This window comes from Primulina eburnea, chromosome 5, assembly GCF_022965805.1.
Source record: "Primulina eburnea isolate SZY01 chromosome 5, ASM2296580v1, whole genome shotgun sequence".
NCBI lineage: Eukaryota > Viridiplantae > Streptophyta > Magnoliopsida > Lamiales > Gesneriaceae > Primulina > Primulina eburnea.
In genome coordinates, this window is record NC_133105.1 from 1534928 (window position 1) to 1550738 (window position 15811).

Here is a 15811-nt window from a genome sequence, read left to right on the forward strand (position 1 = left end):
TAACTTTCTTTATATCTTTTCTCCATAACACTATTACATTTTTATTAGAGATCAAACATGCCAAATTAAACTCCAACAAACGAAATTTGAAACTATGTAAATATATACAGATATCACGTGCCAAAACTCCTTATAAAACAGAAAATCACTCCAAGAAAACTATATTTGATATATATACACAAAAAAATCTGTGAGACAAATCTTCTATTTGGATCAAACATGAAAAATAAATTTTTTATTACAAAAGTATTACTTAATATCGTAAATATTGTTAACTAGTTTCACGATTGCAAAATGACCTGCTATATAAAAAAAAAAAATACTACATATTTGAAACACTTGTTGATAACAATACCAACTTTTTCTTAATCAAGAATTAACGTTCTTGACATGATGTTCACAATCTTGTTGAGAACTAGTGAGCATCCGTGCCTTCTCCGCCTCATCATCCCAATCAATCCTCGCAACAAACACAAAAACCAAAAGCAAACAAACAACCATTCCACACAAGAATCCCATCAACAACCCCCCTAGTCCAAGATGAATTCTAAACCCTAGCACCACTCCCAGAGGCAACGCAACTAAATAGAACCCGCAAATATTAGCATACATCCCAAGCCATGGCCTAGCCGTTCCCCGCACGATGCCGCCGCACACGGCCAACGGGAAATTCACCACTTCCACAATAGCCATCCAAAGCATCATTCTCTTCACGTTTCTTACAATCCCTTCATCACCACTAAACAACGGTCCCCATACGCCTCTCGCTGACACCATTATCGACCCGCCGAGAAAGCCCAAAATTATGCTGATGCATAGAGAAACATAAGCCGAACGGTAAGCGATTCTAGCGTTTTTCGCACCTAGTTCGTTGGACACACGAATTGAAGAACATGTGGCTAGAGATAACATAACCGAGTAGAGCAAGTAATCGAAATTCAGCACGATTGCTAGAACTCCGACGGCTTGCTTCGCGTTCGGTAATCGGCCCGTGAGCAAGACCATTATCTCGTAGCACCACCATTCGAGACAAGTTGTGAGGCAACATGGACCAGATAGCTTGAGAAGCTTAATCCAATCATCAATCCCACGTAACTCCCACCACCCTCCTTCTTTCCATTTCTCTCCTCCTTTCTTCTCGGTCATCAAAACATACAAACCGAGTAAAATCACAACTATCAGATCAGTGATCCACGCTGCCATTGAAACCCCTTCAAGCCCTTTTGCTCGTGAAAGTAGCACGTTGATTGGGATGTGAAGTGCCACTGCGAAAGCCGAGCTTAACATAATCGGAACTGTGATGTTCTGTGTGCTTAAGTATGCTTTAAGTGGACACAAGAACGAAGTTATAACCAAATCAGGGAGGAGATAAGCCAGGTAATGCCTTGCAGTGATTGAGATATCTCTTTCTTGGCCGAGCTGGATTAAGATCTTATCCACATTGAGCCATAAGAAAGCGATTGGAATGGTTGCTGAGAGCAGTAACAATGTGGCCATGGTAAGGGTCCTGTGCAGTAGCCTGAAGTTCTTTGCTCCAAAAGCTTGGCCACACATAGGTTCCATGGCTCCACAAAGTCCACTCAACACAGAAAAACCCGTCACATTAGCAAAGGTGAAACCGAGAGTCCCTCCCGCCAACGAGAGGTTCCCTAACCGGCCAAGAAACGCGGTGGATATGACCAATTTGGCAAACCAAGTTAAATTCATTACAGTCAATGGAATCGCGATCCGACACTGTATTTTGAGCTCAGAGAGAGTAGAATTTTCAGCACGTTTTAGGATGATATGGGGTGAGAGAGAAGGAGGGACGTCTTCATGATAATTAGCTTTCTCTGCTACTCTTTCTTCCATGAATTTCAAGTTGTAGTTGGTGATATGATAATATGAAGCTCAGCACGAGAATTTGGTGGGCTTCTTCCCTTTAATATGGGGGGAAATCGTGCTCATACACAAATTTTTTTCTAACTTTATTCTTATATAATATTAATATTATATTTTTTTTCCTTTTTTTAAAAATTTCAACACAAATTTTTATTTTATTTTTTTTATTTCAACCATTCAAATATCAATTTAATTTTTCTATAATTTATCAAATTTCACTTTTATCCATCGATAATGATAAAAAATTTGTACAAACGCATCGTATGTACAGAATAACTAGTATATATATACAGTTTATTTCAAAAAATGATATTTAAATTTTAAAAAATTCCACTTTCGTTAAAAATCTCCTTAAAAACATATAAAAATAATGATTAAAAGAGTCGATATCGTCGATGACTTATAGTTCATTTGATATAAATATTTCAAATTTGAAATAAAATTTAGGATACTATATTCAATTATAATAAATCTCAATCATCCAACTAAAACAAGGGCCGCATATTGATAATTTTCTTTAAAAAAAATTATCGTGTCTTCATTTAAAATGAATCAAGTTTGGGATGGAGGTTTGTAATAAGTAGTAATAGAAAGATAGCTGTAAGAAGAACTTGAAGGCACATGTGTAGTATGGTGATTGGAAAAAAAGGGTTTTTCGTTATTTATTTGTTTATTGCCTGGTTAGGCTATGATGCTTCTTTCTTTCTTTATTTAAATCTTTCCTAGTTGGATTCCATTATTTTGCATATATCGGTATTCGTTACGTGTGTAGAACTTCGACCTTCAATTTTGAATCTCATATTTCGATTCTTCTTTTGGAATATTTCACCCTACCTTGGGACACTGTCCCCATGAGAAGATCAAATGCTCAATTTTAACAACACATATATGAAGTCCACCAATTCATATGCGGGGTCCACCAATTCATATGCGGGGTACACCAATTTTTTTAAAATCAACGGTCCAGATCCTATGGAGACACTGCCCCACAGATAGCATCGACACTACCCTTCTTTTTTAGTATATAGAATATGAGTCATGTCGGGCTGGCTCAAACTAATTCTCAACTCTAATATAAGTTATTGCACGAGTAATTAATAAAAATCTTAAATACAAATTAGTATTTTACCTTAGTAAAAATATAAAAGGACACTTTGATTTTCTTTTTCTTTTTGTATAAAGAAAGGTGGAAATAATGTCTATAAAGAATATTCGAGTCGGTGAAATAAGTGAGCTTAGTCAATGGTTATGTTTTTTATTTCTCTTGCCAACAGTTACTTAGACGAATCTATCGCACATGATTTAACCTATACGAATAACGTGATTTTTGCAAGTTGTATATGTCAAAAGATAACAAATGCAGATTTTATCGTCATAGATAAAGTTTTTAGAAAAAGTTGATAATAAAGAATGACCGGATTGACGACGATGAGTGCTGATCTTTTATCCACATAGATTCCACTTGTATTTGTTCCCCCTTACATTAATTTGTTTACTAAATGAATTGATTGCCCAAATCTGAAAAAAGTTCCGAGTCGTAGATAACGAATATTAATTTATATAACCATCTCTTTCAGCCTCGTTATTTTTCTTTGGAAACCATTTCATTTTAGCTGGGCTCCTCCGTCAACCCATTGGGCCCTAGATTCATTGGATTTTTTATCGGGCTCCATATTTCAGTTAGGCCCAACAAAATGTTAAATTCGGGTGCAAGCCTGCATGGTGCCATGCCACGTGTCACCAACAGAACTCTGTCTACTCTTTCCGTCACATTTATAACCCATAAATTTAACACGGTGTATCATTAAGACATTGTTTGGTGTGTATGATAAACGGAGTCAACAGTGATTGATTACTTATTATGTGTTCGATGTGCATGATTAAGATTGTGATAGACTCGTTCAACCTGCACTCAACCCGCACTGTATGTATTATTATCCTCTTGTTGGTAATTATATAATCCTTCAAAAGAAGAGAAATGATATTTGATTAATTTAAATTTTTTTTAATATCGTAAAGTTTAAAATTAATTTGACTAATATTATACATTATTTAATTATTATTGATCATATTATTATTATATTATTTTTAACTGTAATATTATAATTGTTATTAACCATTATTTAATATTCAAATTGTATTAATATTGTAATTATCACAATAAATATATATTTATGTTATTATCAAAATTTAATTATTTTTTATAATATTAATCGATTTTTTAGTTTTTTCGAAAATTGAAATTAATAAAATTTTAATAATTAATATAATATTTTAATTTTATTTATAATTTTTAAAATCAATGAATTTTAGAAATTTTATTTATTTATTTATTCAATCATTTTAAGAATATATTACTAATCATTATATGATTATGGTATTTTAGTAAATAATTAACAAAAAATAATCAAACAAGTAAAAATCATGTCAAACATCACATAATTTATCATAATATTTTGTTTTTCCTTACTTTTTATTTTATAATCACTCTTAGACTATGTTTGATACGTGTGATGGGATAAGCAAATGATTAATAATTAGAGTGGTTAAAAAATGAGATATATGGATTAATAGTATGTTGGAATAAATAACATGATATTTGGTATGATTTTAAAATGATGAATTAATTTTATAAATTTATTAAAATTACCAAAGTACCCCAAGTGTTAACTAAATATATATTCTTAAAATAACTGGATAGATAATTAAATATTTATAATTATAATTTACGTTTATTAAAATTAATTTAAATATATTTATTAAAAATAAATTTGTAAAAATACATTTATTTTAATTATTAAAATAGCAATAATATTTTGAATGTTAATGTTAAATAAAATTTAATAATAATTAACAATATTATTGTTTTTAAAAATAATTATAAATATTTTTAAAATAATTTGATAGATCATTAAATATTTATAATTATAATTTATATTTATTAAAATTAATTTAAATATATTTGTTAGAAATATATTTGAAAATATTACGGTATCATAACTAAACATAGTTAGATTAATAAATTTATTTTCAAAAAAATTATTACAAGATTAAAAATTTATAAAAATTTAATTTAAGTATATTGTATTATAATTTATTTTCTTTAAATATGGAAAATTAAAAAATTGAAATTAAGCATAAAAAAAATAATAAAATTTAAAATATTACTATTAATTGGCACTAATTTAATTTTCATATTATATTGAACAAGACAATTCAGCTATTATGATCCAATATATTTTATCATATCACTGTTCAAATTAATCCATTCACCCTTTGAGCAAAGATGATCTTTATCCAATAAAACAAAAATAGTTAGGGCTTCAATCATAATCAAGGGCCTCTATGCTAAATTAAAAATAACTAACAGGAATAAGAGATGATTATTTAATAATCATTCCCTTATCATGGCTACCAAACATTGTCTTATTATATATCATTTACTTATAATATATTATTACTTAGGTTACCATTTACGCAAAAACTTATGTGAGACGGTTTTATGGGTCTTATTTGGGTCATCCATGAAAAAATATCACTTTTTATGCTAAAAGTATTACTTTTAATTCTAAATATCAGTAGGATTGACACGTCTCAAAGATAAAGATTCATGAGACTGTCTCACAAGACATCTATTCTACCATTTATTTTGACTGATTGAGCTGGGCCTAATGCATCGCATAATAATGAGTCATGCTATATGTACACCGAGATTACACTCGGGTTGATATTTTTCTTCTTCAAGAGTAACTGAGAATAAAAAAATAAAAAGATGGAATTGGATTGAAATCTATTTTTATAATTTATTAACTAAAATATAAATGTAAATATAACCTAAAGTATAGTGCCAGAATTTTTGTAATATATATAATCTTCTTCGTAATCAGCTAGACGACCTATCGTTATATATATGGGTCATGTGGGAGAATTAAATTTATTTTTTATCTTTAAAAATATATTAAGTGGTTTACAAAGTCTATATTAAATACCATCGAGTTAATTGTGACATAATTCAGTTTATTGGATTTCTAGGACTTTCAAATAACTGACAGCAACAGAAACAATTAATTAGAGACACTGATAGTATTTTTAACAAATTAATAGAAACAATTCAATTCAAAATAAATCGTAATTCAAATGTTTCGTCAATTAAAAGAAAAAATTCCAAATAATTAGCAATATCTTCAATCTACTCAAAATTAAAGTATATGGTCACAAGTGTGTTATCATATTTTTAGAATAAAACTAGTATAATATGGTCTCAACAGATTTTCTATTTATTCTGACTCATAAAAAAATATTTTATTATTATTTTTCTCAAAAACCTAATCGACTCGTCTTAAGAATATAAAGTTACGAGACTCACTCATATTTTTAATGTATAAACTTTAATTTTTTTTACTAATTAATTAATCTTCAAACATCTAATTATATAACAAAAACAAAAATCAAACAAAAATAAAAAAAAAAAAAAACAAAGAGAGAGAGAGAGCAACAATGTTTATTCTTCATGCACGATCTTTATTCTAAAACATTTTACAAAGTTCTGATCGTCTCCTGTATATACATAATATCTTCTTGTCCAAAATAAAAGTAGACAAATTTCTTTCTGCACATATTAGATAAAATACATTGACCGATAATAAAACGTATCACGCACGTAATTTTATATCAAAAACCCACAAAAAAAGAGAGGGGATTTTGTATATTTTTTTACTGAAATAAGAAAACAAAAACATCAAAAATATAGAAAACCAATTATATATATGTACCCTAATTATGTGTGGAGATCATGTCCATCAACAATTCTTCCCTCCATCCTTTTATCATCTTCGCTATAAAGTCTTCACTTCTTCCCACCAAATTATCATCTTCGAAATCGTCTTCGTCTTCGTCGCCACTCCAATCATTTTCCGTGTCATAACCATCTGAATTTACATTCGAATACACCTCTACATCTTCATGATCTGCAGTAATACTACCACTGCTTATATTTTCATTTAGTATAATTGCATGGCCATCATTTTCTTCGTCGTCTCGTTCGTAAACCAAGCCGAAGGAACTCATGATCTCGTCCAAATCTTCAACAGATCTCCCGTCGTACTTGACATACACAACACAAATTGTGATATTAAAAACCGAGAACACGAAAATCCGATCATACGAAAACACGTCGAAGTTTCCATAGACCGAAACCGAAAAATAACATATTATGATCAGCGCCACCAACGAAAAAATTATGAGTTGCCTGTCGAATACCTTCATAACCTTTTTGACTAACTTGCAGAAGAAGAATGAAATTTGGACAATGCAAGGTTTATTGTTGTTACATAGATTATATATAGGTCATTTGTTTGCTTAATTAAGTACAATTAATGAATTTTCTTGGAAACTTAATTTCTAAATATTATATTTCTTGCGACATGGCGTTGCTTAATTAATGGTATTATTAGTAAATTTCCTAGCATATTATATATTCTGTGCCGTTTTTTAAGTTAATATATATTTTGTTTTGTCAACTTTAAGGGTTATTTTTCAAATTTGAGCGGAGAATACAGTGGACAATATACATGCAGACGTCAGTAGGCTGACCTCATCTGATATTACGCTGAATTTTCATGTTTAATCCGGTAACTTTATGTTTTGATTTCATTTTTGATATTTTTTTTTACTCGAATCCATTGTGTCTTCTATTAAAAAAATAAAAAAATGAAAAAACATACAAGTTAAAGGACTCAAAATGAAAAAAAATATACAAGTTATATATAAGACTAAAAATGAAAATTTCACCATGATATAACCATAAATAAAAAACGTGCAAGCTGTTACAGAATTATAAATTCAAATTCATCATTAACATGATTAAAATAGAAAATTTATAAATTATATAACCCAAAAATATAATTTTCTCAATAAATAAAACGAAACAATAATCGGTTTCGTATCGTCCATGAATATCGACGATATATTTTAAAAATTGATGTTTCACGTAAATCTAATGATATATACTTACGTACAAGCATGTAGAAAGTGTGAAGTATGATACTGATTAGGTGAAAAAAGTTTAGAGAGAAATATGATGAAACCCATCGAGTGAGTGATGAAACCCAATGCACTATTAATTATTATTATTATTTATTATTTATTTTTTTTGAAAAATAAATAGATATTATATCATCATCACCATTATTTTAAAGTATAAAACTTCAACTAGGAGTTGATAAAATTCAAGGTGTGGCTCCACGGAATATAACGTTGTCCCACTTTTAATGTTTTAGTCTTCAAGTACACTCCACTACAAAGAAAAATGTTGGCAACCATGATTTGTAAAAAAATTAGAGACCGAATAAAAAAATAGTCTCTAAGATACAGGTACTATCTTGATTGGTGTAGGTATTGTCATCGTTATCAGTTTCAGTTTTTTTTGTTGGCTGTTAAGCAACCTTGTTTTCAGTATCTTTGAACATTTATATATGAGAGATATGTACTGCCTTGATCCGTGTAGATGTTGGTCTGGTTTTTGTTGTTATGGCATTTGTCGGACTTGTTACTTCAGAGTTGCTAGATTGCAAAATTAGTTTCTTCTTTGGTTTAAATCTAGTTCCCTTGTCGCTCTTCTTTTCAATTAGTTTCTTCATGTTCTCAACTGTCTGCTAAGGTACTAGAGAGAAGTCAGTAATTAGCCATGGCATTGAAACAATGCAGAGAAATTATTTTGCTCGATCGTCAAACTTTCTTCAACCAAATGCATCAGAATCTTCCCATCATCAGTGACTTTTCTTCTTGCATAGAAATTCTTCATCTCATTTACATAGATGTCCAAAGATGAACCGAGAAAGTTTTTGTGATGACTCAATAGCTTTGAAGACTTGAGAGACAGCTCTATATTTCATAGAGTAAATTGATTCAAATTGATTGCAAGTGTGTTCATGATATAGGAATGAGTTGTTGGAGTGACTATCTCTGAAATAAATTCTTAGAGATAGAAATTAGATTATTTTTTGAGGTGAAATGGAGCAAGAAGTTTGATAGCAGATATGCTTTGAATGAGAAGATGCAAAGATAAACTGAAAAATTTAGGGATTTCATTTATTTAACATGTGCGACTTTTGATCTGATCATAGTTGACTTACAAATGATAAAGTTGCTTATCTACTCATAGACTTAGTCATTTGTTTTAGTATATGCTATTTGGAGACCCGTAGGTAATTATTGATGGTAAAATATTTTCATTAGTTTTAATTTTGAAATGAGACTTTACGCATAGATACGAGCTCCATTAATTAATTACAAAATTTTAAGGAAAACCTTTTTTTTTTATGTTTCATAAGTGAATAAAATTTATTTGGATAAGATTTGTATAAAAAATTTATGAAAATATTTTAAAAAATATAAATCTATTTGGATAAAATTTGTATAAACATTTTATGAAAATATTTTTTTAAAAAAAATTGTTCTTCAAGTATTTGTTAAAGACTAATTGCAAAATATTTTTTGATATTTTTAAAATAAAAAAACATGTCAAAGGGGTAATAAATCGAAAACAAGAAAAAAAATGAGAGAAAAAAATTATAGTTAAAAAGTGTGTATAGAATAGTTATCCAAATACATTTTTAACTATTTTTATCTATAAAAACATTTTTTTAGAATTATTTGTACTTTTCTTTGTAACTTTTTTTATAAGTATTTATAAAAAAACGAAGTTTTAAGTCATTCTAACATTTTTAGAGCAAATTTTAGGATATGGTTGGATAAATATAATATCTATTAAGTGTACTTATTGAAATTTAGCAACCCCGTATATTTTTATGAGGGGCGAAATATAAAATGAAAATATAATTAAATAATCATTTGATTGTTATTATCTAATTTATTCAAGAGAGGATTTACATATAAATTATTGCATATTAATAAATAATTTTTTGTTATATGCAATTTGCGTATTAAAAATGTTCTTGAATCTGAAATGGTTTAAGATGTATGATATAATATATTAGAAACATAAAAATACATTTAAATTTGAGAAAAAATTTATTTGACATTAAATACATTTCAAATATATTTGAGAAAATTATTATTTTTAAATGATGGACCATATTCATTTTCTCAAATAACTAATATTTTTTTTATCTTCGTTGAGTTTTAAATTTTTTTAATCGAAATCAACTTTTTATTAAAATTAAATCCGACAATTAAAATCACAAAAGTTTCATTAACCAAATCAACGTATGCCAGAAAATCTTCAAGATTTAGGGTTCCACATAGAAGTGTGAAATCTGACGACGAATTCATCCAACGGCACAACCGGCAGGACGAAAAAACGGGTTGCGATTGGCATGCTCTCGAGCTGCTACTTGGTTTACAGGCGTTACTGAGGAAGAGAGATTCGAAGTCGAATGAAACAGAGAAACATGAATGGAAGAATCGATGCCAAAGTGGTCAGTAAGAACTATGTTCGAAGAGTTGGATCCAGCGTAGGCCTATCACTCGGGTAAAGATACGTTGATGTCAGTGGCGTTATTCTTCGATTCCGGAGGCATCGAGGACCAGCTATCTCCGCGGAAAGAAGAGGAAGTATGATATGCGTCTTCCACCCCAGCACTCGAGATTGGAATAGCAGCAGTAGGTATGATGGCCATGGACTCTGGTTTGTGTTTCTTCGTCTTCTGCTCGTGCTGGTTACCCACCAGAAAACTACCCACCACAATCTGGATCACGATAAAACACCAGTATGGTTTAGACTGGTCAGGTTTATTTTGTAAATCACGCAAGCGCTATATCCTGAAAACGACATGGATGGAATTTACCTGCACAGGGCCGGCAGCTACTAATAAACCAGCGACTCCACCCCCGACAACACGCCCATCGGGACTAGCTAAAGAGACACTCATCCCACCAGATCGGTTTCTAATTCCTCCAGTCTCAGACGGCGTGAACGATCCTGTCAATGACAGTATCTCAAAGCGACCCTAAACAACATGGGCAAACGGATGGATAAGAATACTGGTTACTCACATGCAACACCAATACGCCTAAGAACATCAATCATCAGGAAAAAAAATGTCAAAAGATATGATTTCAAAATCAGCTTGCACCTCATAGGTCAATGTACCACCGGAAGAATCGGGTTGACGAAGAGTGACACTCGATATTACACCATTAGCAGAGAGAACGCATATCGCTCGGGGCCCTTGTTGAGAGAAAGATATGATCTTCGTCGTGACATCCTAAGATCACCAAAAGATAAAATGACGAAAATCCTAAGTTTGACATGAACAACTTCTGCATACTTAACTTCTACAGCGACGTAAAGTCGTCTTAATAAACAAAAATAATAATCAAAGAAATTTGGTAAGTTAGTAAACCTTAACAGGAAAGGAAAATACCATTTAAAATTCTGCTTTGTACAACTATTATTATTATTAAAAAAATATAAATACATTTAGATAAGCTCAACATTTTACCTCTCCAGCATCAACAGTGATGATATGAGGTGTAAAATTGGCACCGACAGAGCATGAAACCCACTGATCACCTGAAAAAGAAATATCAATATCAGCAATAATGACAGGAAAACTATTTACGGCTGCTATAAATTTGATCTGATTACATGTCCCGCAATCATTCTACAAGTAATTTTGTGATAGCTTATAAGATCGGGAGGTTCTCTAGGCTGCTCTGGGTGTCCAAATCTCAAACTAGGTCCACAAGTAGCTGTGGGGTGCCTAGTATGTTTATGAGACTTCCCAACCTAGAATCCTAGGGAATTTATTCACTTCCACAAGGAAATACATACTAGCTATCAAATTTGCAAGAGCCCGTATCACGTGATAACTAACTGACAAATTGAATCAGTCAAAGCTTAAGGTAAGCGCATACAATGCATAATTAAGTAAACGCTCACTTAAGTGCCATTATCAAGACGACAAATCATAAACCAAGATCCTTCACTGCAAAAGGAAAAAGCGCTGAAACAAAAGCCGAAATATTTCAAGATTCCTTGAATCCCACTTGACTCTTCAACGACCCATTTGCGCCAAGAATACGACACATCAATTCACTGGTCCCACCTCTACATTTCAAAATCCTATGTTTATAATTCCCCCGAAAAAAAAAATAAATGCTCCGAAGACATAATTGACACTAGGCTTCACATACCAAAAACAGATCACTAGACTAGCAAAGTTTCACGAACATCAATATAAATAGTAAAATGCTGCTCAACATCAAAATCAAACTCATTACCCGAAGTCCCAGTCTCCATTCTGGGAGGTTGCAGCTTGGCTTCAGACCCAAAAGACCGGACCTTTACTCGTTTCTGAACGGCAGAGAAGTCGATCACCGGTGGTGGTGCCGAGGAAGAAATTGGTTTGGGTGAAAGGGCGACTGCCACGGAACCATCAGGTCCATACTTCCTAGGCCTGCCCCTCTTCTTCTTCAAAGTTGCTGTGCCGCCCACAGCGGTCGTCGTATCCGGTGCAGTGATGGAAACTAGTGGTGGCGCCACGGTCACATGAGGTGGTGCTGATCCGGTTCCTTGAATTGGATTTTCTGTTGTGGTCCTGGGAGCCATGTGGTAATCTGATGGTGCATCTGATCCCACCACAGTTACTCCGCTGCTAACCAGAGTATTAGCACCTTCCATAATCCAAACTCCAAGAAAATAACTTCCAATCAAATTTTTCTCAGAACCCCATTATTTTCTTGCGAATAATTTGAGAAAACTCTACGAGATTCATTAGAAGTATTTGTTTTGCAAAAGAAATTAATGAATAAATAAAAATGGAAATGCCTCAAAACATACAAAATCAAGTTCCAGAAGTTCCCAAGATTTCACCTTTATCACTTGACAAGCTACAATCAGTCTTAAAAGAGCTAAAAGAGAAAAACTATAACATAAAAGTGAGATAAAGCTGGTGTTTTTGAACACAAAAATAGTTTACATACATATCAGTGAAAAAAGGGAGAAAAAAAATAACAGAAAATAGCAAGGAATTTTCCAGGGAAAAAAATTAATTTTTGGGTAAAATTATGAGATTGGGATCGGAAAAGATTGAATTTTGGGGTTTGCGGTAATGAGAAAAATGGGAAAATATGGGTTTTTTGTGGGGTTGTAGCTGATTTAATTTAATTTAGGTTCCCCTAACTTTACTCAGGCGGTCCAAATTTGAGATTTAGAAAAATTGTTAATTATTAAATAATTTATTAATTATTGGGCCTTTCAAGGAAATTTTATTAGAAAGGAAAGAAATTATGAATTTTGGTTTATAATGGTTGAAGTCCGGGGAAATAAAAAATAAAAAATAATAATAAAAAAAAGTAATTGTGGTTGGGAAAAGTGAAATTTGGTTGCCAAGGCATGAAGACAGCAATCACTCTCTTTTAAAAAAAGATAATTTCAATAAATAAATCGAATACATTGGATATGTACATTAAACATTACATCTTTGTATATTATCATATTATTATCAATGTATATTATTTTTATTTATATGAGTACCAAATACAGACAAAATGGAAAATGAATAGAAGGAGAGAAAAAAATACGTGGTGATATTATATATCAACAGTTTTTTTGAAAGGAAAAAAATCATATTTTCCGCAGTAAAAAATATATATTTAAAATTTGTGAATAAAGCTGAGACATGTAACACAATTAAATATGTAAAAAAATAGGGTTAATTATATAAAATGTATTTAAAATTTGTGAATAGAGCTTAGAGATGTATGACAATTACGTGTGTAAAAAATAGGGTAAATTTTATATATACTATCCTGATTCAAACGATGAATCTCTCTCGATAAGAACTATAGCACTTGACAGTAAGTCATTGTCGCAAATATTATCAATCAACAATTCTATGAAGAACATCTATATTTTGTGTGAGTGAGTTTTCTTCAAATGATGTATTCTTCAATGCTTGAAATGGAATAGTGTTCTACAAATTTCTTTTTGAGTGGATAATTTATGTTAGAATATTTCTATTATCCTAAATTTTGGTAATTGACAAATAATAGCATCGAATTATTTTGGTATTTGACCGTTTTTTATTGTAATTGCAGGATTTCAAACTGTTAAATCCAATCGAGTCGTTCAAACAATTCTTCAGAGTTCAAGTTGTAGAATATCTGAACTCTAGCTGCAATGGATTTTATATCAATTGACCGAATCAAATTATTGAATACAGAACAACTCCAAATGCACTGCAACCGGTCAGATATGAGAAAAGAATACTGCAAGTCAAGTCGTCCAACAACGGTCAGATATAGAATGATTAAACAATATCATAACTCACTATGATAGAAAGTTGTTTATTTTTTCTATGATATATATGTTTTTCAGAAGCAATGAGCTTAATATCGCAAAAGCACAAGGAATATCTAATGGGCATTTAACAATAGATGCGGAGACTGAAAGAGAAATGTTAATTTTGTGGGGGTAACAGTGGATATGATTGTTGGAAAACAAATATGATTGTTAGAGCTTTTCAACTATAAATATGCAGACTCAGTATCAATTGAAAGCTTTTGAACTCTCGCAAATCTTTAAATCTTTCATTCAAGATTTTCAAGCACACTCAAAATTTTCATATTTCAAGCCGCTCAAATAGCACATGTCTATCATATTATTTCACATTTTCAAGCATCAATATGTGATATATTACCAACTCAAGTCTTCAAGATAATCATTGGTTATTTTGTATTGTTTTCTGATGAAACGAGGGTTCTTAAACATCCAGATCTTGTAAATTTATCACAAAAAGTTTCAATTTAGGCAGTGTATGTCCTAGCTGAAGTGATTTGTTACAAGACATTGTAAAACTAAAGTATTTTAGTGGAATCATTATTAAGTGAAAGAAGGGGTGACTTATTAGTGTTATCTCTGAATATCCATAAAACATTTGTCTAATTTCATTACGTACTTTACATCCTTGCATATTATTTTCAAGACTTTTTTGTTAACTGTCAATTGTATTTTATAGTTTATCACTAGTTAAGTAGGACCGTTTATGCATTTATTCACTTTTTCAGTAGTCCAACAAAACTAGTCGTTTGGGAATATTTCTTAGCAGCCTAAATAAGTAAAGAACAACTCAAAGTTTCGAAAAATTTAAAAAAGTTTATTCATATCCTATAAATTATAATCTGATCCCAAAAAGTGGTATCAAAGAGGTTTTTCTCGAACTCTGGTGACTATAATGACATTTTAACAAGATTCCAATCTTTTATAAGTAAGACTATGACGATTAAAAAATACACATGCACACATATTTAGTGGCTCAAGATGATGATATTGGTTATGTCATCACTTGAGGTACAATGAAGATCTTGAAATTCAATACAACCATAGCAATATCTGATGGTGTTTCATAGACGGTAGAAAACTACCCGTCTAAATGGACGACTGAAGGTAAAAATAAGATCAACACTAACAATGTGACCAAAAACATATACAAAACTCTCAACAAAAACATGTTTAGCAAGATTAAGACATGTTCAACCGCTAAGAAAATCTGATAGAGCTGACACAATTCTGTGAGGACAAGGATCAAACGAAAGAAAACAAGCTAACATTTGTAATCCAAAAATTTGATAATGCCAAAATGAAGGCAGACGAGACTCTTAATGATTATGATTAAGGGTTTAGTAGTATTCTTATTGAACTAGCATATCTTGATGTAGAATATTGTAACCGCGAAGTTGCTTTGAAGGTTACGAAAGCATTGCCTAGAGAATGAGATACAAAGACGATGGCTATAAGGGAGTACAATGATTTCAACAAGCTCGAGCTGTACGACATGCTTGGTGATATTAAGCCTATAAGCTTGAGATGAGTATTCGGACAAAAGCAGAGCCACCAACTTCATAGCCAACTCAAGCTCCAACCGCCACAACCCCAATTCCAACTGTGAATGAAGAAGCTTCCAAC

The 15811-nt window shown here is 31.2% G+C and overlaps 2 protein-coding genes across 2 annotated transcripts; both read right to left on the minus strand.

Moving 5' to 3' along the window:
• Positions 1 to 199: 199 nt before the first annotated feature.
• LOC140832109 (protein DETOXIFICATION 56-like) lies at positions 200 to 1945 on the minus strand. The gene has a single exon (XM_073195928.1). It carries the CDS (start codon positions 1849 to 1851, stop codon positions 370 to 372), a length of 1482 nt encoding a protein of 493 aa, XP_073052029.1. The 5' UTR covers positions 1852 to 1945; the 3' UTR covers positions 200 to 369.
• Positions 1946 to 10073: 8128 nt separating this feature from the next.
• Positions 10074 to 13017, minus strand: LOC140832111 (AT-hook motif nuclear-localized protein 1-like). The gene is made up of 5 exons (XM_073195932.1): positions 12127 to 13017; positions 11346 to 11416; positions 10977 to 11108; positions 10689 to 10850; positions 10074 to 10589 (listed from the first exon to the last, which is right to left on the minus strand). Exons 1-5 carry the CDS (start codon positions 12524 to 12526, stop codon positions 10365 to 10367), a joined length of 990 nt encoding a protein of 329 aa, XP_073052033.1. The 5' UTR covers positions 12527 to 13017; the 3' UTR covers positions 10074 to 10364.
• Positions 13018 to 15811: the final 2794 nt, after the last annotated feature.

Bases quoted from the DNA above. Each gene is read 5' to 3' on its own strand.
- LOC140832109 (XM_073195928.1), bottom strand. From the start codon at position 1,851: ATGGAAGAAAGAGTAGCAGAGAAAGCTAATTATCATGAAGACGTCCCT.
- LOC140832111 (XM_073195932.1), bottom strand. From the start codon at position 12,526: ATGGAAGGTGCTAATACTCTGGTTAGCAGCGGAGTAACTGTGGTGGGA. The intron at 11,417-12,126 runs GTAATGAGTTTG...TTTCTTTTTCAG, and splicing joins AATGGAGACTGGGACTTCGG to GTGATCAGTGGGTTTCATGC. The intron at 10,590-10,688 runs GTAAATTCCATC...ATCGTGATCCAG, and splicing joins TAGCTGCCGGCCCTGTGCAG to ATTGTGGTGGGTAGTTTTCT.